The sequence below is a fragment of the Phacochoerus africanus genome, chromosome 4 (assembly GCF_016906955.1).
Source record: "Phacochoerus africanus isolate WHEZ1 chromosome 4, ROS_Pafr_v1, whole genome shotgun sequence".
Lineage (NCBI taxonomy): Eukaryota > Metazoa > Chordata > Mammalia > Artiodactyla > Suidae > Phacochoerus > Phacochoerus africanus.
In genome coordinates this window covers 125,360,134-125,382,182 of record NC_062547.1, presented here as the reverse complement: position 1 = coordinate 125,382,182, position 22,049 = coordinate 125,360,134, and the positions used below count along the sequence as shown (strand labels likewise).

The window sequence follows — 22,049 nt, the reverse complement described above, 5'->3', positions numbered from 1 at the left end:
GCTCTCAAGTGTCACCATTCCCAGCAGTTAAAGCAGGAGTTTAGTCCTGAACGAGGCAAGAGGCAAGGCCATCTAATTGGCACACCATAACATTCTCGCAAGAACGGGGAAAAGAATAATGCGGTTGAATGGGGCCGGGGGGTGGGGGTGCGGGAGAGGAAGAGGTAGCCATACAAGAAAAGAGAAAAATAGTTTTAATAAAAGCATCTAAACAAGTGGTAAATCTGCATCAGTACTGCAAGAGGTGTGGGAGTAGCAATGCTATGAAAAATTCGTAATGTTTTACCTGGAAAAACCTTCCAAAACCTTTCTTGACCCCATTTTCTGGGTCATCCTTGCTTTTCAATGTACCATATTTTCTTTGATAACACTGAAGAGAGAAAAAGCTCAATAGAGAAGGATTAAGAAGTAAGCTTAAAGATTTTATTTTCAGAAGGAATACATGTTTGGTGAAGGAATACATCATTCTGCACACTTATTGCAGTATTTTGGCTATAAGTAACTGTATTCTTACTAAGATACTATATTTGGAGAAAAAATTTGTCTTGGGTAAAAAGATAAGCATGTCGATAATTTACTATGCCCTAATATAGTAAGACTCTGAACTACTTTAGCTAGACTGTATATACAGCTTTGCAGTCTTCATTATTAAATAGCTATCACATGCCAGGCAGTTTATTAGGCCTGGGTGGACTAGAAACCACAGACTTAGTGATTCAGAGCCTTGTAGGAAGGACAGATGAATAAACAATCACAGGGTGATAAAGGCTATGGTATAGACAGAGTGACATGGGAGCTCAAATGACTACCTGAACCAGAAGGTTGCAAGCTAAGGATGTCAAAGCTTTCAGGAAAAGAATACTTCTGAATTGTGGAGTAGATATTGGAGCAGATGAATAATTAGGAAGAAGATCTAAGTGTGAAAAGCACACCCTCAGGTAGTTATAAATGGTCTAATATATTGCAATTGAGACTGCAAATTCTGTAGAGTAGGATGAGGCCGTAAGTCTCAGGAGACAATGTTGGAGAAAGAAGTAGGAATGAGGTCATAGTTAGGATCCTGACAGGAAACACAGGGCACAGTCAGAACAATTTGAAGAGAATATAATAAAGCAGCTATTTATAAGAGAGTTGTAGGGAAGTGAGGATTATAGGGTAAAGATTAGACATTTCTACCCCAAGTCTAAACATCAAGAATTAGGGGGGCTTATTAGAACCCTGAGGAGCTAAGTAGAGGGAGCTGCCTTCCTCACAGGATTGCTTCTGTGGATTGATGCTGCAAAGCTGCAGTGATATTGAAAGGAGAGAGCTGGGAGAACAAATACCTTGATAGGACCACAGGGGGAGCAAACATATTGATACGTCATTTCAGGTTAGAATGGGAAAAAGGTGGAGAAGAGCAGAGAGCAGTTTTGGAGAGGCAAATGGAAGATCTCTTCTTTACCTAAGTGACAGTAGCAGAATTTGAGGTTTAGTAGGAGGTAAGTAGAGGAAGAAGGAAAAGGAATCAAGTGGAGCAACATGGCAAGATTCTGTGGCAGGAGCGTACATGGTGAATCTAGAGACTAAAACAGTGCCAGAGCAGCTAAGGTAGAGAGAGCAAAGAGGCAGAGCATGAAGTTATAGAGGCAGACCATACAGGGCCAGTCATGCCAAGTTAAAAACTTTTGTCTTTATCCCAAAAGTAGTGCAACACCGCAGAAGAATATGATCACGGGTAGCAGACAGTGATCTGGGAGAAGGATCATGGTGACTTGAATTAAGGTGCAGTGGTGGAGATGCAAAAGATGGGCACAATCAAAAAATACTTAGGAGGTAAAAATTAACAGAACTTATTAACAGTTTGGATATGGAAGTTGAGGGCAAGGGAATTGTTAAGCATGATTGTTAGGTTTCTGACTAGAAACACTTTGTGAAAAGATCCCTTCCTTCCCTTCCCTTCCCTTCCCTTCCCTTCCCTTCCCTTCCCTTCCCTTCCCTTCCCTTCCCTTCCCTTCCTTTTCTTTCCTTTCACTTGTAACCCTTCTCTCTAGTCCCACTAACTTTCCTCTCAAGTCTTCATTTATTGAGGTGATCATTGCTTCCTTATGCTTGACCAGTTTCCCTCTGTGACATAATGAACTCAGCTCCTTTTCTTACTTACTAACAGTATATTTCACAGATTTCTACTGTGAGTTTTCTCCTCTAGTTCCATGCACACAGCCACTTACTTCTTCCTAACTACCTACTCCTTAGGATGCATGAGATTAGCGATGGATGGAAGTAGCATGTTACCAATTAGAAGCTTGGTGTCATTAAAATTCCTTGGGGTTTTTGACACTGAAATTACCTACTTACAGTGCCCATTTATATCTTGCTGCTGCAATCTTCTCCATAAATACCCCTCTGGTTATCAAAGAAACAGATCTTTTTTTAAAAAAAAAATATTGGGGTATAGTCAACTTACAATGTTATGTTAGTTTCAGGTGTATAGCAAAGTAAGTCAGTTATAGGTGTGTGCGTGTGTGTGTGTGTGTATCCATTCCTTTTGAGATTCTTTGTCACATATAGGTAGTAACATATTATTGAGTAGATTTTCCAGTGCTATGCAGTAGCTCCTTATTAACTTATCTATTTTATATATAGCAGTGTGTAGTTAATCCCAAACACCTAATTTATCCCTCCCCCCAGTTTTTCCTCTGTGGTAACCATAGTTTGGTTTTTGAAATCTTTGAATCTGTTTCTGTTTTGTGAGTAACTACTTTCATATCATTTTTTATTAGATTCCAATTATTAGTGATCTCATATGATATTCATCCTTCTCTGTTTGACTTGGTTCACTTAGTATGATAATTTCTAGGCCTATCCATGTTGCTACAAATGGCATTCTTTCATTCCTTTTTATGGCTGAGTAGTATTCCATTGTATATATATACCACATCTTCTTTATCCATTCCTCAGTTGCTTCCTATAGTGCTGCAGTGAACGTTGGGTTGCATGTATCTTTTAAAATTATTATTTTCTCCAGATAGATGCCCAGGAGTGGGGTTGCTGGATAATATAATAATTCTATATTTAGTTTTTTGAAGAACCTCCATACTCTTCTCCATAGTGGTTACACCAACTTATATTACCACCAACAGTGTTGGAAGGTTGCCTTATCTCCACACCCTCTCCAGTATTTATTGTTTATAAATTTTTTGATGATGGCCATTCTGAGCAGTGTGAAGTGATACTAGTTTTGGTTGCATTTCTCTAATTATTAGAAATGTTGAGTAGCTTTTCATGTGCTTTTTGGCCATCTGTCTGTCTCAAAGAAACAGATATTTTTCCCTTTCAAGACTACTAATATATAGCATCTAGGTATTTCAAAACAGAGAGGTGCAAGAAATAGCATGGTTTATTCTAAAACTTTTAATGTATTCCTAAAACATATTTTGTATTAATCTGTAAAGACATTTGAAACAAGTCTATTAAAAGTTTTCCTGCTTCAACAATGGATAGTATCTCCTAAAATCATGTAAGTAAAGGAGAGAACAAAGGACTGTCAATTATTTTGTGTGGATACTTTCTGATTCTGATTCAAGAAGAAAATAATTTTTCCATATGACCATATGAATCCAGTAGTGCACACACACACACACACACGCACACACACACACACGTCTATTAAAAGTTTTCCTGTTTCAACAATGGATAGTCTCTCCTAAGCACATGTCAATAAAAGAGAAATATATGTATATGTATATATATCACAAATGACAAAGAAATATTAACAGCCAAGAAATTGAATTCAGCTACTGCTGACATTTGTGACATTTTCAGTGCTAATTCATGTGATTGAAACTGCATCTAATTATTAAGAATATAACATCATTTCATTCCATTCATGACTATAATTGGCTTAATAAAATATTTATTCTTTAAAATTAAGCATGAAATACATATTTGCTGGTAGAAAAGAAGCACCTTGTGTTTAATGCCTCAGATGAGGAACTCTGCATAGATTTATCTTAATGCCTTTTCTAGGAAGGCAAAATGATGTAGTGAATATTCCTAGAACCTGAAATTGAAACCTTGCAGTCTGAGTCTGGTTTAATCACTAGCTGATAACATGACTTATGAGTTTTAGTTTCTTCATCAATGCAATGGAAATAACACCTAAATTATAGGGTTGTGGGAAATAAAGTCAAGGTATATAAAAGTACTTTATAAATTGTCCAGTACAATGCTAATATTATTTATTGTTATTAAGAACTTTATTTTTATTTTTGTCTTTTTGGTGTTTTTAGGGCCGTACCTGCAGCATATAGAGGTTCCCAGGCTAGGGGTCGAATTGGAGCTGTAGCCGCTGGCCTACGCCACAGCCACAGCAATGCCAGATCTGAGCCGCGTCTGTGACCTACACCACAGCTCATGGCAACACTGGATCCTTAACCCACTGAGCTATGCCAGGGATCAAATGCCCAACCTCATGGTTCCTAGTTGGATTTGTTAACCACTGAGCCATGACGGAACTCCCTAGATTGTTTTTGGGATTGGGAGCTTGGGGTTAACGGATGTAAACTTTTGCTTTTGGAAAGGCCTCTTTAAAAGAAATGTCTACAAAAAAATTTAGGAATGTTAAGAATAAAAAATATACACAAAAGAAAATTAAATCAAAGAACAGGACTCATATATATGTATATATGTACGTGTATATATATATACATATATATTTTTTTTCTTTTTAGGGCTGCACCTGTGGCATATGGAAGTTCCCAGGCTAGGGGTCAAATCAGAGCTACCGCTGGCAGCCTACACCACAGCCACGCAGGATCCAAGATGCGTCTGCGACCTACACCAGAGCTCACGGCAATGCCAGATCCTTAACTCACTGAGTGAGGCCAGGGATCGAACCCACAACTTCATGGTTCCTAGTTGGATTCATTTCTGCTGTACCACGATGGGAATTCCAAGAACTTTATATAAGAGGACCAACTCTAATTCTAGTTTCCTTGAATTAACAATAAATTGGTTCCTATTTTACTATCTATGCTAATTCAAAGATACTTATTTAAATGGATGAAATGCCTGGAAAAGGTCAGAAAAAAATCTTTAGAAAGACATTTTTAACAGAGAAATCAGTTTTCTGCTTTAGCGAATATACAGATATTTCTTATTTTACAAGGTAGTGCAGGGCTATAAAAATGATCTTGCAAGTCAAAACCATGCACAATGATCTTAACAGTCATTGGGAAAAATTACAGTTGTTGTATAACCTTTAAATATTTTCTGTTGAAACATTAAATACTCCATTACTAATTGTTATAAATGTAAATAAAAATAATGAAATCAATATTTATTTAATATACTGTAATTTGAAGCATTAGGGACATTAAGAATTAGTGTTTTGTTTTTTTGAAAAACATATCATGTGTAGTTTGATCAGTTTTTGCCTTTTTCTTCTTAAATTGTAACAGTCTATGAAACCATAATCTATATCTATATATCTATATAGATATTTATATATAGATATATAGATATATATATCTATCGGTGAATTGTCATACTCCTTTCAAAATTTGGATTCACTTCCAAAATTTTATCTTTTGCACTTTTAATGTTATGAAATATCTCTAAGAATTCTTTAAATAAAGTTTTTTGCTGCTGTTACTTTTGTGAGGTATCATCATCATTTTCATCATATTCATTTAGGCCAATAAGTTCCAGTGATATCCAATATCACTTTTAGCAGTATTTCTTTTCACTTTTTTGTTACATTTTCACATATATATATATTTTGTCTTTTTGCCTTTTCTAGGGCCGCTCTTGTGGCATATGGAGGTTCCCAGGCTAGGGGTCTAATCAGAGCTGTAGCTGCTGGCCCACAGCAGAGCCACAGCAGTGCAGGATCCGAGCCGCATCTGCAACTTACACCACAGGTCAGGGCAATGCTGGATCCTTAACCCACTGAGCAAAGCCAGAGATCGAACCCGCAACCTCATGGTTCCTAGTCGGATTTGTTAACCACTGAACCACGACTGCAACTCCTGTTACATTTTCATATTTTGGGCAATTTTTTCTTTAGATTATCCAATATTTAAAAAAAATGTTACCTTATTTTGTCACTAAGAGAAAAGGAAGCAACACTATTATATGCTTTACTTTCTGAAGATGAACCGAATAACAAATGCACAGTGGCTACTCATCAGCAGTCTTTTAAGAGTTGACGTGATTGGTAACTGTTCATGATGTGCATCAGTATTTAAACACTGATTTGTGAACTAAAGAACTAGCAGCAAAGTTGGTTCTTCATGCAATTTACTCACAGTAAATGTACCATAGTAACTGAAATTCGAACCATGTTGTTGAGGGTCTGTTGTTATTTGTTATTAACTAAACTGTATTAACTGAAATTCATACATTTGCAACAACGTGAAATGAGAACTGCCTGGTATATTTAATCAGTGGCTAAGGAGAGAGAAAAAGCAACAAACAATTTTGGGAAATGCCTTAGACTAGATAAAAAAGAAATATGAGTCCTCTTACAACTTTATATTTGGATTACTTCTTAATTTAATGTGGGACACTTAGAGAGATGTGCAGCATGTATGCTCTGCTTAAAAGTGAGCAAAATTAATAGCAGTTCCCATTTATTTGCTATCTTTAAATGTTATGCTTTTTTTAAAAGATGATAGTTTCAAGTGGTTAAAATTTCAAGAGACACAAAAGGCTAAACAATGAAAAATGTCTTACTGGCACCCCTTTCCCAGATACCAGGTCCTCTCCATTTCAGGCAACTAATACTATCCTTCTAGAGACAGTCTTTGCATATGCAAGCAAACATTCACAAACACACTCACAAAATTTTCTCCCTTTTTAAGACACTTACTTTAATCAGCTAATACATATTGAGCATTTGCTATATACCAGATGATGTACTGAAACTAATATGCTTTATTTCATTTATTCTCCCAGTAAATTTTGAGGTAGGCTGTTATTATGGCAGAGGGAAATCTGTCACTGAAAGTTTAGTTTCTTTTCACAAAATCAGGCATTTATAGGTGGTGGAGCAATTATTCTCATGTAGGTATTCTGAATTCTCAAGTGTAGGCTCTTAATGACCAGTCTATACTATCTAGGATCTGTATATGGGTTATGCAATAGCATTTTATTAGTCCTTTAATGGTAATGGAAATTCCTTTTGCTAATTCTGTCTACGAAAATATAGTGCTCATGAGGTTTCAAAGAGACTAAGGTTTGTCCAAGACTATTAGCTATCTCTCTCAGGAGATTGTTTGGCCACCATCTGTACTGGGAAATTGGCTAGGCTGCTTGGAAGGAACCCAAGCCTGAGTGCATGTCAATGGTCTGTTCTCCAAGACTGTCAAGAAGTCAGTTCCTTTCCTTGTTGGGCATTGGAATTCTATCTGACACTCGGCAAGCACAGGCCTTGTGTGCATGTGCACACACACACATCATGTTTATTCATTTATTCATTCCAAAGCAAATATACCTATTAATTGTCTTAAACTTGCACAATAGAAATATGAAGTTCAGGAAAGCTAACAACACACACCAAAGCCTGTACACCTTCCTGATTTCATAAACCGAGTGCTGCTTGGCAATGTATGTTTAACAGCCTATTGAAAGCAGAGGTGCTACCCTGATAGGTCTAGTTAGCAACTGTGCATATTTCCTACTCGTCTGCTACCTGAATGTTTCTTTTGGAGCACTCTTGTAGTGCTTCATGCTCCATTTTTTCCACTGTGCACACCTCTCACCTTCCTTTGTTAGGGTAGTGGTGCTGAATATTTTTTCTGATGCCTTTTATTTAAGAGTGGAAAACTTGAAGGTGAAGTTCAAATTTGTAGAAAGTCTGGTGAATTTTATTGGCTTCAGGAACTCTGGGTCAAAGTTTCAGGAAGAAATTTACATGAGGTTATGCGTGCATGCATGCTTGTGTGTGTGTGTACACGGACACACACACACACACACACACACACACACACACTGTCCTGGGATATCTTGGCATGCAGACTAAGTGCTTCTTCATAGAAGCTTTTAAATAAACTGCAGGAAATCTGATTAACAATTGAATGTGAAGGATGATGATTTTCAAGAGCAGCTAGTGTTAAGTGGGACATGTTATATTTTCCTGCAAGTTTGAGGGCCTTGAACCTTGGCATAACTTGGTGTTTGTGTTTAAGAGTAAATCAATCTCTCATGATATTTAAGGGTTTGGAGTCATTTATTTCTGCATATTAGGTTTTTGTTTAGAAATCTAGCTTCGACTTGGCTCACCTCCAAGTGCATGCTTTTTGTGAAAGCTCCATCATAGCTTTGTAAGTATTTGACAAAGAGTGAAGATTACATTCCATCTGTAAAATGACTTATACTTGCTATTTTGTAATAATATCTGATAGATGAAGTTAATTAAAATATTTCTAACAAAAATATTTCTAAATAGAGGTAGCTGTATCTCGGTAGATGATCTCATTTGCTATTTTATTTGAAAATTTGAGCTCAGCCAGTGTAAGCACCCTCAATTTGCCCTCTTCTTACCTTGTGGTTTATGTCACTTCCTCTCACTTTTATGCATTCTGTTTTTGGAGAACATGTCCTTCCAGGTCATACCTGGGTTCTTTATCTTGTGTTCCATTCTCTCCTGGAATCTAGCTCTACCACTTGTTTCTCAAGTCTTTCCTTTTTACTAACTTTTACTTTCCTCATTCTGACAGCACTCTTGTGTTCCATTCTCTCCTGGAATCTAGCTCTACCACTTGTTTCTCAAGTCTTTCCTTTTTACTAACTTTTACTTTCCTCATTCTGACAGCACTCACAGCCATCCTATACCCTCTTGTACCTTCAATTATTAAAAAAAGAAACACTTTTCATATAAGAATTCTTATTCTCTACCTCCTTTACCTTACCCTCATGAATATAGGCTTCTATCTCCACCGCTCCAAAAGCCACTATTCTGAAATAACCAATGATTTATGGATTGCCAATGCTGATGGCCTTTAAAAAAATTAAGTATTGTTGATTTGCAATGAAAACAAACTAGTGCTAACCAGTGGGGAGAGGGGACGGGGAAAGACAGGGGTATGGGATTAAGAGATAAAAACTGCTACGTATGAAATAGATAAGCAACAGGGATGTATTTTGCAGCACTGGGAAATATAGCCTCTGTTTTGTAATAACTATAAATAGAGTATAATCTGATGACCTTTCAATCCTCATTAAGCTCTGCATCATTTGATAGAAACTCTCTCTTCACATGGATTCTAAAGACAAGTGTTTTTTTTGGTCTTGCTATTTTTATGTTCTTTTGTATACTGTCAAGGCTCCATTATCAGATCTCCCTAAATATAGAGGTCTTATATTTTCCAAGTGTCTATATTTGGACCTTTCTCTACTATCTTTTTATCTCCTCTCATCTTCATCAGTTCAACCTTTTCAGTTTTATCTGTGATCTCTTTCGTGTGTATGTGTGTGTGTGTGTGTTCATTACTCCTGAGCCATAACAGGAACTCCCTTACTTATAATCTTTATGTGGATTCACTCCTCTGTTACTAACTTTCAGAAAGATGCAGACCAGTGCTTCTAGTTGGCTTCTGGATATCTTCATTCACTTATTTACTCATTCATTCAGAAGCTCTAAAGATAAGTACTGCTGTAGAGCTGTGGAGTTGGTAGTAAACAAACAAGTCATGGGCCCACTGAGTTTACATTCTAATGACTAAAGAAAGTATAAGCAAATCAAAAAATATGGTGAGTGGTGGTAAGTACAGTGGAGAAAAATTGAGTAAGAGAATGCGGAGTGATGGAAAATGTACAGATTAATTTAGTCTGGGTAATCTGTAGTTTCTCTTTTTCTTTCTCTCTTTTGGCATCCACGGTATGTAGAAGTTTGTGGGCCAAGGATCAAACCTGTGCCACAGCAGTGACCCGAGCCACTGCAGTGACAACACTGTATACCTAACCTGCTGTACCACGAGGGAACTCCCATAAACTCTCTCTTTAAAATACCAGTTCAGCAGAAACATGAAGGACGTGGGAGTGCAAACCATCTGGGGGCAAAGCGTTCCTTCCCAACATGGGGGACATGTATTAAGGGAAGAGAGAGAGAAAAAGGGAGAGATACTGCTTTGATCTGATTTTAAATATGTATTTTAGGGGGTTCCTATCCTGGCGCAGTGGAAATGAATCCGAATAGAAACCATGAGGTTGCAGGTTCAATCTCTGCCCTCGCTCAGTGGGTTGGAGGTCTGGCATTGCCACAAGCTGTGGTGTAGGTTGCGGATGCGGCTCGGATTGCTGTGGCTCTGGTGTAGGCCGGCAGCTGTAGCTCCGATTAGACCCCTAGCCTGGGAACCTCCATATGCTGTGGCTGTGGCCCTACAAAGACAACAACAACAACAAAACTATATGTGTGTGTGTGTGTGTGTGTGTATATGTATGTGTGTATATATATATGTATATATGTATTTTATAATCACACCAGTTTTTACACACCTGTCTAAGGGACATATTGAGATATCAGGGGCTCAAATCACACAGGGCCTTGTGGGGCATAATAAGGACTTTAACTTTTGCTCCAAAGGAAAGGAGAAGCCATTGAAGTGTTTTGAGCCAAGAAGTAACAAGGAGTTCCTGCTGTGAGTCAGTAGGTTGAGAATCCAGTGGCAGCAGTTAGGGTCATTGCAGAGGCACAAGTTTGATCCCCAGCCTTGCACAGTGGGGTCAAGGATCTGGCATTGCCACAGCTGTGGCAGAGGTTTCAGCTGTGGCTTGGATTTAATTCCTGGCCCTGGAACTTCCATGTGTGGTGGCTATGGCCACTGAAAGAAAGAAAAGAAAAGAAAAGAAAAGAGAGAGAGAGAGAGAGAGAGAGAGAGAGAGAGAGAGAGAGAGAGAGAAAGAAAGAAAGAAAGAAAGAAAGAAAGAAAGAAAGAAAAAGAAAAGTGATAAGATCTGACTTATACTTAAAAAGAAACACTGACAAGTTTGTGGAGTAATGATTGTATGTGCTAAAGTGTGGAAGTAGACCAGTCAAAAGTGTAACAGAAAATATAAAAAAGAGGGGAGTTTTTACCAAAGGGGCAAAGATGAAGATTGTTAGCACTGGTAAGATTCAGGATTTTACTGAGTATCTGGTATAAGGTATGAAAGAAAGAGAGTAGTGAGAAATAACTGAGACTTAGAAACTGGTAGAATGGAATTTCCATTTGTTACGAAGCAAAATACTTTGAATAGATTGTGGAGAGTGGTGAACTCAAGCGTATAGCTTTGATCATACTAAATATGAACTGTCTATTTAACTTCTGAGGGAAAATAGCAGTTAAATATTTAGATATATGAGTCTAGAGGCAAAATCAAGCAAATTATATAAGCATGTTATTTGTCAGTGGATATATATTTAAATAAAATTCACAGGACTGGGTGAGATCTTTAGAGAACAAGTATAGATAAGAAAGAGAATAGATCCAGATGTGAGGACTGAGTTCTGAAACACTGTAATATTTAAACTTTAGGGAGATGAAGGGGATTAGAAAGGGAGATGGGAGATAAGGAATAGTAAGCAAGGGCTTTAAGAAATGGTAAGTCCTGCTGGCTGGTTGAATAAGAAGAACACTGAGAAATGACCACTGGATTTATCATTATACAAGTCACTGGTGATCTTGACAGAAAAATAAAAGAGGTTGGTGTGAATAGTGAATATAGCCTCACTTGGGAGAAAAAATGGAGATAGAAAGCAGGAATAACTTTTTCAAGAATTTTTGTTGTGAAAGACAGAGTGGTAGCCTGGTGTTTCTGAGGGGATATAAGTTCAAAAGTGAAATTAAAAAAAAAAAGTTGGGAGAAATAACACTATTTTTGTTTCTCATGGGAACCAACCAATAGAAAGGGCAAAACTGATGATACAAGTGAGAAGGTAATTGTAGCATGTTGTCCTTGTGTCCTTGAGTGTATGGGAGGAGGGTTGGGATTCATGGTGCAATGGAAGATTGTTTTATCTCTCACAAAATAGATGCTTCAGCCATTGTTGGTAGAACCAAGTGCTTTGTATATGAATACAGATACAAAGCTGCGATTAATTCAATGAGGAAAAAGTGTGAAGTTCTGTGATTACTTTTACATTTTCAGTGAAATAAAGGATTATAAATTGATAGTGGGGTGGGGAGGAGACTGGGAGATCTGAGATGAAAATGTAAAATAATTATATAGGATAATAGCTATTGAATGCTTTTGATAGCAACATAGAATAAGAAATATCACTATAACACTATCCAGGATGTAAATACATGAATGCACACACACACACAGAGTAAGAATTTCACAAGACTCCTATTTTCACTTCAGTTCAATTCTATTTTGTAAACAAAAGGTGGATAGCAACTCATTAAATAATTCCATGACACATTAATAAGTTGCAGTCTGCAGTTTGAGAAAACACTCATCCAGAAGAACTGAATAGGACATTTTCTGATGAAATGTAATAGCATTCCTGTGCAGCAAAATAAACCAGTTTAAGTATAGAATGTGTAGTGTAGTGAGATTGATCAGCATAATCAAAAGCAAATCATTATGCACTCTCCCACCTCAATTATTCCTCCTGTTGTGATTCCTATTTATTTTAAACTCGTAATTCTCAGTAACACAGGTTTTAGCTCTATTCATTTTCTTTCTACACCTCATTACTGAACTCTCTTCATTGAATCATTTGCAAAATAAAAAGATCTACCTCATTTCTGTCCACATCATTATGTGTTTGACAAAATCATATTTAATAGCTTCAGAACATTCCCATATATGGCATTTTAAATCTATTTTGTTGAGTTTGTGCAGTCATGTGTGTATGCTTCTCAGATCTGGGACTGTAGGGAGCACAGTTTGCCAAGGACCTCAGCTGCTGTGCTCTGAAATCAATTCATCTCTTTGATGCAAGACTGCACTTCCTATGGGTCACTCCCAGTCAATAAGTGAATGCCAGAAATGTACTTAGACAGGCGCATTTCTTGGAGTCAGTGTTCCTCTGATGAGTGACTTTGGCTGGAGATCTTCCAGACAGCCTTGCATAACTTTCTTCAGAACTATGTACAACTTTCCTTTCTTGCTTCCCTTAAGATCAGACTCATAGGAAGTCTGAAGGCTCTCCCTGCTTCTCCCACCTCCTTTTCCATTTTCTCTCATGGTCCTTCTTTCCCCTAATAAACTTTTGTGCACTTAATACCATCTCTGAGTATGTTTCTCAAGAGGACCCAAACTAATGCCAACATTGAAGTTGTTTTTGGATTTTTATTCTATACATCTAAACTTCTGATTGCTCATTTCTTAGCATGACAGTCTTCTGTTGGGAGCCCTTTGAAGCACTGCCACTGCTAAGTTGAAACTAACCCTTCCTTCTCACCTCCACACTTGGGCTCTAGCCCATCTTTCCAAACATCACCCAGTGCTTTTAGTCTAGGCCCACTCACCAAATATCCTTTTACTCACTTTATTGTACCTCCTCCCCTCTCCTCACTAAAACATCTGCCTAGCTGATTCCTCCTTTATTCTGCATCCCTCCTTGGCTTTCCCATTCCAGTGTTCTTTCTGCTCCATGTTAAAGGCCACAGGATGATGTTTTCTGCATTGTATTTGCTCTTTTGGTATGTTAAAAGGGAGGTTGAATAGTCTGTTATCAGACAGATCTGTACAGTTATATTATTGTTGTTAAAATGCATGCACAGACACACAAAAAAACTAGTTGAGATTGGATATGCCTGGGAAACACTGAGCTAAACAAAAAATAATGAAAGATTCTTTTGTTTGGATTTTGTGTTTGTGACTTCCCAGAGCCCTTAAAATGCTAATACACTTTGTGACTTTCCAAGGCCAGCACTGATACTTTTTGCAACTTTTCTTGAATTTATTTGATCATAAAATCCTTTAAAAACAGATCATGGAGTTCCCGTCGTGGCGCAGTGGTTAACGAATCCGACTAGGAACCATGAGGTTGCGGGTTCGGTCCCTGCCCTTACTCAATGGGTTAAGGATCCGGCGTTGCCGTGAGCTGTGGTGTAGGTTGCAGATGTGGCTCGGATCCCAAGTTGCTGTGGCTCTGGCATAGGCTGGTGGCTGCAGCTCCAATTCGACCCCTAGCCTGGGAACCTCCATATGCCGCGGGAGCGGCCCAAGAAATGGCAAAAAGACCAAAAAAAAACAGATCATACTTTAGGAAAGGTTAAACATTGTCACAGAATTTTGCATGTATGATTTTTATGGTACTATATCTTCTTCATCTTTAGTTTTTTGCATATTTATCTTACACATTTTCCCATTTTAGTCTTTAGCATAAGGTTTCAAAAATATCAGGCACTTGTTGAGTTAAAAATCATGAAATTTTAATGAAGAGTCACAGTCTGGAATAATATTTGGTAACTGGATACATTTAGTTTGCATCTATTTCAGTAGTTCTTTTGCAGTCCTTTTTATACCGCCTTATCCTGGGCTAGGAAAACTACATTGATGCTGGGCAAAAGCTATTGTTAACATGAGGCTAAATACGTCTTCTCTACAAATCACTTTATTGGGACATTTTAACAAAAGAGTATAAAAAAAGAAAGGCGAAAACAAGTGACTCTGGGTCCTGGCACACCCTGGCTGGTGGAAAAGGCAGCCTGTGGGTTAGTGCTGATTGTTTTCATTTCCAAGGGTATGTTTGTCAAAAAGGTACTCTGCTAGACCAGAATCTGGGGCCCCCATTTTAATCAAGTTGTGCACGTGGTCACCCAGTTCTTTGATAGACTTCACCTGCTCATTCAGGTAGTGGGTTTCCAGAAAATCGCACAAATGGGGATCACCTTTGTCTGAGGCCAGAGTGTGCAATTCCAACAACGACTGGTTCACATTCTTTTCCAAGAGTAGAGCACACTCCATGGCATTCAGCCCGCTGTTCCAGTTGTCCTGGTCCGGTTTCTTGATGTCCTGCAGACAGATCTGCCCTCCCCGCTGGTTCTGCAGCCTCATCAGCTTCTCTGCATGCTCGGTCTCCTCCCGGGACTGTCGAAGGAAATATCTGGCGAAGTTGTGCAAGGCCACGTCATCTCGAGAGAAGTAATAGGCCATGGACAAGTACACGTAGGATGCATAGAGCTCGAGGTTGATCTGGCGGTTGATGGCGGCCTCAGAGTCAGCGTAAAAGTTCTGGCGCACACGAGAGGGGGCGCAGGAGGGCCCTGCTGGACCCCGACAGTAGGTGACTGCGGCCAGTGGTCGGCTGAGGGCGGCAGGCTGGTGGCCCCAAGGGCGCCCAGGGAGGCAGCGCGGCGGGAGCGTGAAGCAGAGGCACGCACTGCGCAGGGACACCAGCGAAGTGCTAATGTGCTTGGAGAGGAACAAGAAACTGGGCAGCATAGCCCCTCCTCTTTAGAAGTGGGGAAACCGAGGCTAGGCCGTCTTAGAGCCCGGTGGGGCGCCCAGGAGTTTAAGGTCTGAATCAGAACGCGGCCTTAGGCGACGGCATCTGCGTCACAGGCCCCTTTTCTTCCAGAGGCACCGAACTCCACGCAGAGGGAGGCTGGGGCGCGTGCCAGTAGCCGTTGGGAAAAAGACAACGGTTACTGACATTGCCTCTGTGGTCGATGCAAGATTTCTGCTCTTGGGTGTTTGTAATTTATCATTTTACCTAAGTTAAAAACGCTGTCATGAAAAGAGGTGCTGTGACTTGAAAAAGAAAGGACCGAGTCAGGCTGTACTTGCCCTCCCTCTCTGACCTTTTTCTGTTGTGGGACCAAGGGATGGGGGAGGCAAGGCAGTGAAATAGGGTGAAACAGAAGTCACCCGATTCATTTCAAAGTAAATAAGGGTCCACCCTCAAAGACGATAGATTCCTCAGTTAAAATGTCCCAATAAAGTGCTGTCCCCTTTTGTATATTGAGTCATTTCTTATAGTTATTTGATTTCTTATAGTTAATTCTGGGTCTTTAATATTAGTACTGCTTCTATTCAGAACTTCTTTACATTATTTGTATGTTACTTTATATTACTTTCCTGTATTTCTTCAGGAAAGTCAGATTACCTTTCTAGGTCAGTTTCCTCAGTTGTAAATTTAGGATCCTACTTATCAGCAGTAAGTGGTTAAAAAGATTAAATAAGAGAATGTATGCAGAGGACTTATCACAGTGCTTGATACAGAATAAGCACTCAAAATATTCTTTCATAGTTTTTGTTGGGTAACTTTTTTTTCTTTTTCTTTTTAGGGCCACACTTGTAGCATATGGAAGTTCCCTGGTGAGGAGTTAAATCAGAGCTGCTGCTGCTGGCCCACACCACAGCCACAGCAACAGAGGACCCAAGCCGTGTTTGCGACTTACATTGCAACTCACAGCAACATGGGATCCTTAACCCACAGATGGAGGCCAGGGATCAAACCCGCATCCTCATGGATACTAGTCATGTTTTCAACCCACTAAGCCACCATGGGAACTTCCATTTTGGATAATTTCTATTTAATTATTAAAAATCAATATTGTATATATCAATGCATTATTATTGCATTTTTCAAGATTTACACATAAAGAATGATGACATATGTTGTTGCTATCATATATGGGCAGTAAGGTAGAATTATTTTTTATTTTTTGATGCCACCCTTGGCATATACAACTTCCTGACTTAGGGATAGAATTTGAGCCACAGCTGCCGCCTACATCACAGCTGTGGCCACCCTGAATCCTTAACCCACTGCACTGGGCCAGGAATTGAACCTGCACCTCAACAGCAACCAGAGCCACTGCAGAGACAATGCTGGATCCTTAACCTACTGCACCACAGCAGGAACTCCTAGAAATCTTTTATTATATGGACATATCAAACTTGTAGTTTTGTAGTAACTTCTCTGGTCTCAAATGAGCTTCTTAAAGTGTGGCGTATATAAAGATGGATGCCTGAAATCTAGTTGCACTTAAACTCTGCTAGTAGAATGTGATTGATATTCACTAAGCAATTTCTCACTAATTTTTATTTCTCTAAACTCATTTCTGCTTTTATTTTTCTCACAGTTTTTCTACTCCTAAAATGTGGTTCCCCAAAGAGAGGTTATGAAAATGATTCTTTAGAGTGGTATTAAATGCCAATGGTTGCTACTAGCATTTTAGGAGAATTGATGCTCTTTGTATAAATGCTTATCCCCAAGGTAATAAAAATATAGATATAAAACAAGTGTAATACATGAGGTTCAATGCAAAGCAATGCCGTAAGTACAACGCAGAATTAAACATCCCATGTTAACTTGTCAAAAATGTTTCTTTTCCTCATTACAAACTTGATCATATATTTTGCTAGACTTTGACAATACAAGGATCTTGTAGGTGTCATTTTTATCTCATGGACGTTTTGATTTCTAGTAGTCACAGTAAAATTAATCTTGTTTTACCAAAATATGAACTAATACCATTGCTTACCACTCTTCACAGATCATTTTTTTCCTCAGTTTTAATGGCTTCTTCTCTTCCTTGAACAACTCCTTAAGCTTTCATGCTTCTCTAAGTTTCCCTCTGCTTCCTCACCTTTCTCTCCTCCCTTCTTTTACTCCCTCATGAAATTCTTCTCACCTTTTAAGGGCTCATCAAATATATTACCAGCTCTATAAGGCCTTATATAACCTCATTCGGAATTAATCACTACTTTTTGTCATTGTCATCAAAGACTTTGTTTATATTGAGATATCATATCATAATTATAATGCATTATAATAGTCATAATTCCATGTATATAAGGATGTGTATATGTCCTTAAGGGCAGATCCTATCATCTTATTCATTTTAGAATCCCCAGCCCAATGCTTGACTATTTTTTAGAAAGCACAAATAAATCCTTTCAGGTGCCAAAATAAATGGGGATAGAAGTTCTTATTTGGCCTAATACACTTTTATAGGGTTATCAGTAGATGGCTTCACTTTAAATTATTTGAGACTGTTCAGAAAAACCTCTGTATTTTGATTTCAGTCTCCAAATGAGTAACAATATCCACTCTCTTTTCTTTATAGATATACTGGTTAAATTATTTATTTTATACAAAAATGCTTTGCCAATTAGAAGTTGAATAACTATATGAGTTGTATTGTTAGTTGCCAAGTCAAGTTTTAGTTTATGTAATATATAGATCACGTTTTATATTACTTTCATTAAAGCATTTGATTTTAAGTGCTAAACATTTAAAATAATTGACCTACCTTGGGAAATATTTAAACAACACTACACTTTTGCATAAAATAGGTGGAAGCAGAGTCATAAATAATAAGGAAAAGAAAAGATGAAAAGTAACTCCATCTCTTCATATTTGTATTTGTAATGATTTTTTTTCTCTTTTCTCATTTCTTTTTATTCTCACTTACACATTCAAACAAGGTTAATCACATAAGCAAGTCTTCATTTTCCCTACTGCTCCTGGCCCGTTCTAAAATTGCCTTGTTGAGAGAAGCCTGTAACATGACAAATTCAGGGTGGGGATGAGTCCACTGATCACTTAGGATTATGCACTTGCTGGTAATAGAGTATTTGAAGGTTTTGTATGGAGGACAATAGATGAATTTGTTTGGGAAAAGAAAAAGTATATCACAGTATGGCTCTTCTGTGTATTATCACTAGGAAACTTCTCATAATTCCAAAGGGAGTGGTTGGACTCAGCTGTGAAGCACTTTCTGGCCTCACACTTGGATCCATGCAAAGCTGGGAAACCTTCTGGACCCCCTGATAAATGAGTCTCAAGTGTAGTACATGCTGCCTCTAAAACCGGAAGACCTCTAATAAACCATTTTATTCATTCATTTTGTTCATGTACAGTCAGAAATGCAAGGTGCAGTAACTCTTACTTTACCTTGGATAAGGTTTCTGGCATGCCTCAACCTGTTAGACTCCTAAAATTACACCAATATTCCAGCCATTGATTATCTTCCATCTTCTTACTTGAGTATCCAGAGGACTTCTTTGCTCACCAGGTCTGATTAGCTAGGTCCATCTTTCCAACATGATGCTCTGTGGAATGTTCAGATGAGCCAGCTGTCTTTGGACCTACTGTGACAAAGAGCAGGCAAGTTAGCATATCGCTGGAGCAACAGTGGGAATACCTACTGCTGCCTGTCCTAGGTGAATGCTAGGTGAATGTCCTAGATCCTACCTCAGATGCTTCTTCCTGATGGATGTTGCATATAATAAATACACCCAGCTCAAAAGTCACTAACCATGAACTAGGGGCTTAGTTTTCTGTTTTAGTAAAGGTGCCATACCTAGAATAACAACTTCAGTTGAGGTTACTGCATGGATAAATATGCTATGCCCTAGTATGATTCATTTGGTATTTGCAGAGATTAGTCTGGTGAATTAAATGGTGACGTAGTAGGAACCACTACCTTTGCCTCATTTACTTCTTTGGGAATGACCCTGATCTGTGCCACTCCACCCAGGGTGTGGTACTCGTTGGTTTTGAGAACTTTGATGGATACAAAATTTCAGGGACTTATTCCATGTGTCTAAGAATCAGTGTGAGGATCCTGAGACCTGCTAAGTTTGTCTGTTCCAATTATGCATTCAGAAACTGAGGTGATAATAGTTGGATAGTTGCATGGTTACAATGGACCTAAAATGAGGTAATCCCAAGCCAGAACTTCTTTTGCTGCATGAGTTCCATGTGCCCTTAATATAAATAGTGGAGTCATGGTGATGCTTTGGGTCTCAGGATAGGAGCATGAGTTCGCTTCTGTATCCAATAGTCCTGAAAGCTCTTAGTATATATATTTTTCTCCAGTGTATATATTGCCCAAGCAAATGTCCATAGGGCTTTTTGGGAAAGAAACAGGGAATCCAAACTGTATATACTTGCCATGGATTTGAAGAGTCCATCAAAAGGATACAATTCTTCCTTAGATTGATGGGTCAGAGTATAAAAACTGATTCTTGTCTGGAAACCAGACAGCTGATTATAACTTTCCATCAAGGCAGGGGACATCATCCATTCCGGACTTCTTTTTACTATATCGTTTATATCAAATTGGTTGCTCATTTGTCTTGTCCCTAGTATCACCATGATCAATAGACATTACCACAGGTCCCTGAAAATCAGTGTCACCAGTTACCATTTTGATCTTGGTGCCATTACAGTAAGTAAGTTTACCTTGTTTCTGTTGGTTATGTGCTGTTTTCTGGGTTTGCTATTCTGGAATTCTTTTATATCCACTGATACTAGGGAATGCAGTCCTTTACAACAGCACCTTTTCTAGTCAGTCCTAGCCTCACCATCACATTCTTTTCTGTATTGTGTAAACAGTGACTACCACCAGCTGGTAGATTCTTGGGCCTGGTATAATAGATCCAATTAGTGCATTCACTTTCTGAGCCTTTCCTCATTTAGAATTCTGCATTTCTCAGTTCTCAATTTCTGCATAGGTGTTCTGCTATTTCCACCTCATTTAACATAGGCTACCAATATTTAAAAACGCCAAAGAGCCACCCCAGTAGTATAGTAATATTGGTTCTAAGGTCTCTTGTTAGGAAATCAAATCCTGAGTGCCCACACATCAATAAAACTATCTTATTCCAACCTCCACTCTCCCACAGTCCAACACCATCAGTATCCACACCCTCTGTTCATGCCAGTATATAATAACAAATAACCAAGCTTTGTTACTCCTTCTAAGTAACAATCCCTCTATTTCTCATCAGGGCCAGTATTTTCCTAGTTAGGCCATACTGAGATTTGAGCTCACTTGTTGGTACAGGGGTATACAGGTTGAATACTATCCTCCTAACATACTTGTCTACCCATTATTTCCAAGTTGAATACTATCCCCCCTATAATATTTATCTACCCAGTAGTTCCAAGTTCTGAGCCAGAACTTCTTTTACCACATGACTTGGAAACAGGGTTTTTGCAGAAATAAGTTAAAATGAGATCATACTCCTTGATTTCAGTGACTGATGTCCTTAAAAGAAGAGGGCAATTTAAAACAGACGCATTGACACACAAGGGAGAGGCTATGCAAAGTCATAGGAAGAGATTAGAGTTATGTTTTTCAAGGCAAGGAATGCCAAGGATTGCTAGAGACCACCATAAACTGTAAGAGTCAGGGAAACATTTTTCTTTAGCATCTTTAGATACAGAGAGCATAGCTCTGCCAGTGTGTTTTGAATTTCTACCATCCAGAACTGTTAGAGAACAAATTTCTGTTGATTTAGGCCAATCATTTTGTAACACTTTGTTATGAAAATCCTAGAAAACTAATGCTAGGGACAGAAGCGGGTGTGTGGGTCAATTGTAAGCAATTCAAACACTGTCCCATTGGACCTCTGCCTCTCTTGATGCCTCTGCATAGACTCTAGACAAGGTGGAGTGAGACATGCCTCTGCCTTCTCCCAAGAGGAAGTGGGCTGCTTCTGAAAGCCAGAAAAATTCCTAAAAAAAGCTTGCATTTGAATAACTTGAGTGCATCTTACTCAGAAGTCTCCACCATCAAGTGTCAGTCCTTCTCTATCAGGGCCCTGATTTTGGCGAGGGCTACAAATTCAGCCTTCACTGAAATTCTCCTACTTTTATAGTTAAGTCCCATGTTCTGTCTTCAGCTCAGGCTACTCTCAGACTCTAGGACAGGGATTTGCAATTTTTTTTTTTTCTGTAAAGGGCAGGTAAGTATCTTAGACTTTGTGGGCCATACAGTCTCTGCTGCATCGATACAACTCCACCGTTGCAGTGCGAAAGCAGCCATGGAATAAATGATAAGCATGTTGTGTTCTAAAATAGTTTTATTTACAAAAACAGTGGTTTACTTATTGTAATCTGTGCAGGACTCAGTAGAGAAATAGATGGCACACTTGAAAATTAAAGTAGTTTCAGAGTTCCTGTTGTGGTGCAGTGGAAGTGAAACTGACTAGTATGCCTGAGGATGTGGGTGTGATTCCTGGCCTTGCTCAGTGGCTTAAGGATCTGGCATTGCTGTGAGGTGTGGGGTAGGTCACAGACTAGGCTCAGATCCTGTGTTGCTGTGGCTGTGGCGTAGACCTGCAGCTATAGCTCTGATTTGATCCCTAGCCTGGGAGCTTCCAGATGC

At 38.7% G+C, this 22,049-nt stretch overlaps 1 protein-coding gene and 1 long non-coding RNA gene across 2 annotated transcripts in view; one reads left to right on the top strand and one right to left on the bottom strand.

Annotated features, from left to right (window-relative positions):
- LOC125124358 (uncharacterized) overlaps positions 1-22,049 on the top strand; it is an 80,093-nt gene that overhangs the window by 41,600 nt on the left and 16,444 nt on the right. The window lies entirely within an intron of this gene.
- Positions 14,635-15,389, bottom strand: FTMT (ferritin mitochondrial). The gene has a single exon (XM_047774482.1). The coding sequence runs from the start codon at positions 15,361-15,363 to the stop codon at positions 14,635-14,637; it is 729 nt and encodes a 242-aa protein (XP_047630438.1). The 5' UTR covers positions 15,364-15,389.

Excerpts from the sequence above, each read along its gene's own strand:
- FTMT (XM_047774482.1), bottom strand. The coding sequence starts at position 15,363 with ATGCTGCCCAGTTTCTTGTTCCTCTCCAAGCACATTAGCACTTCGCTG.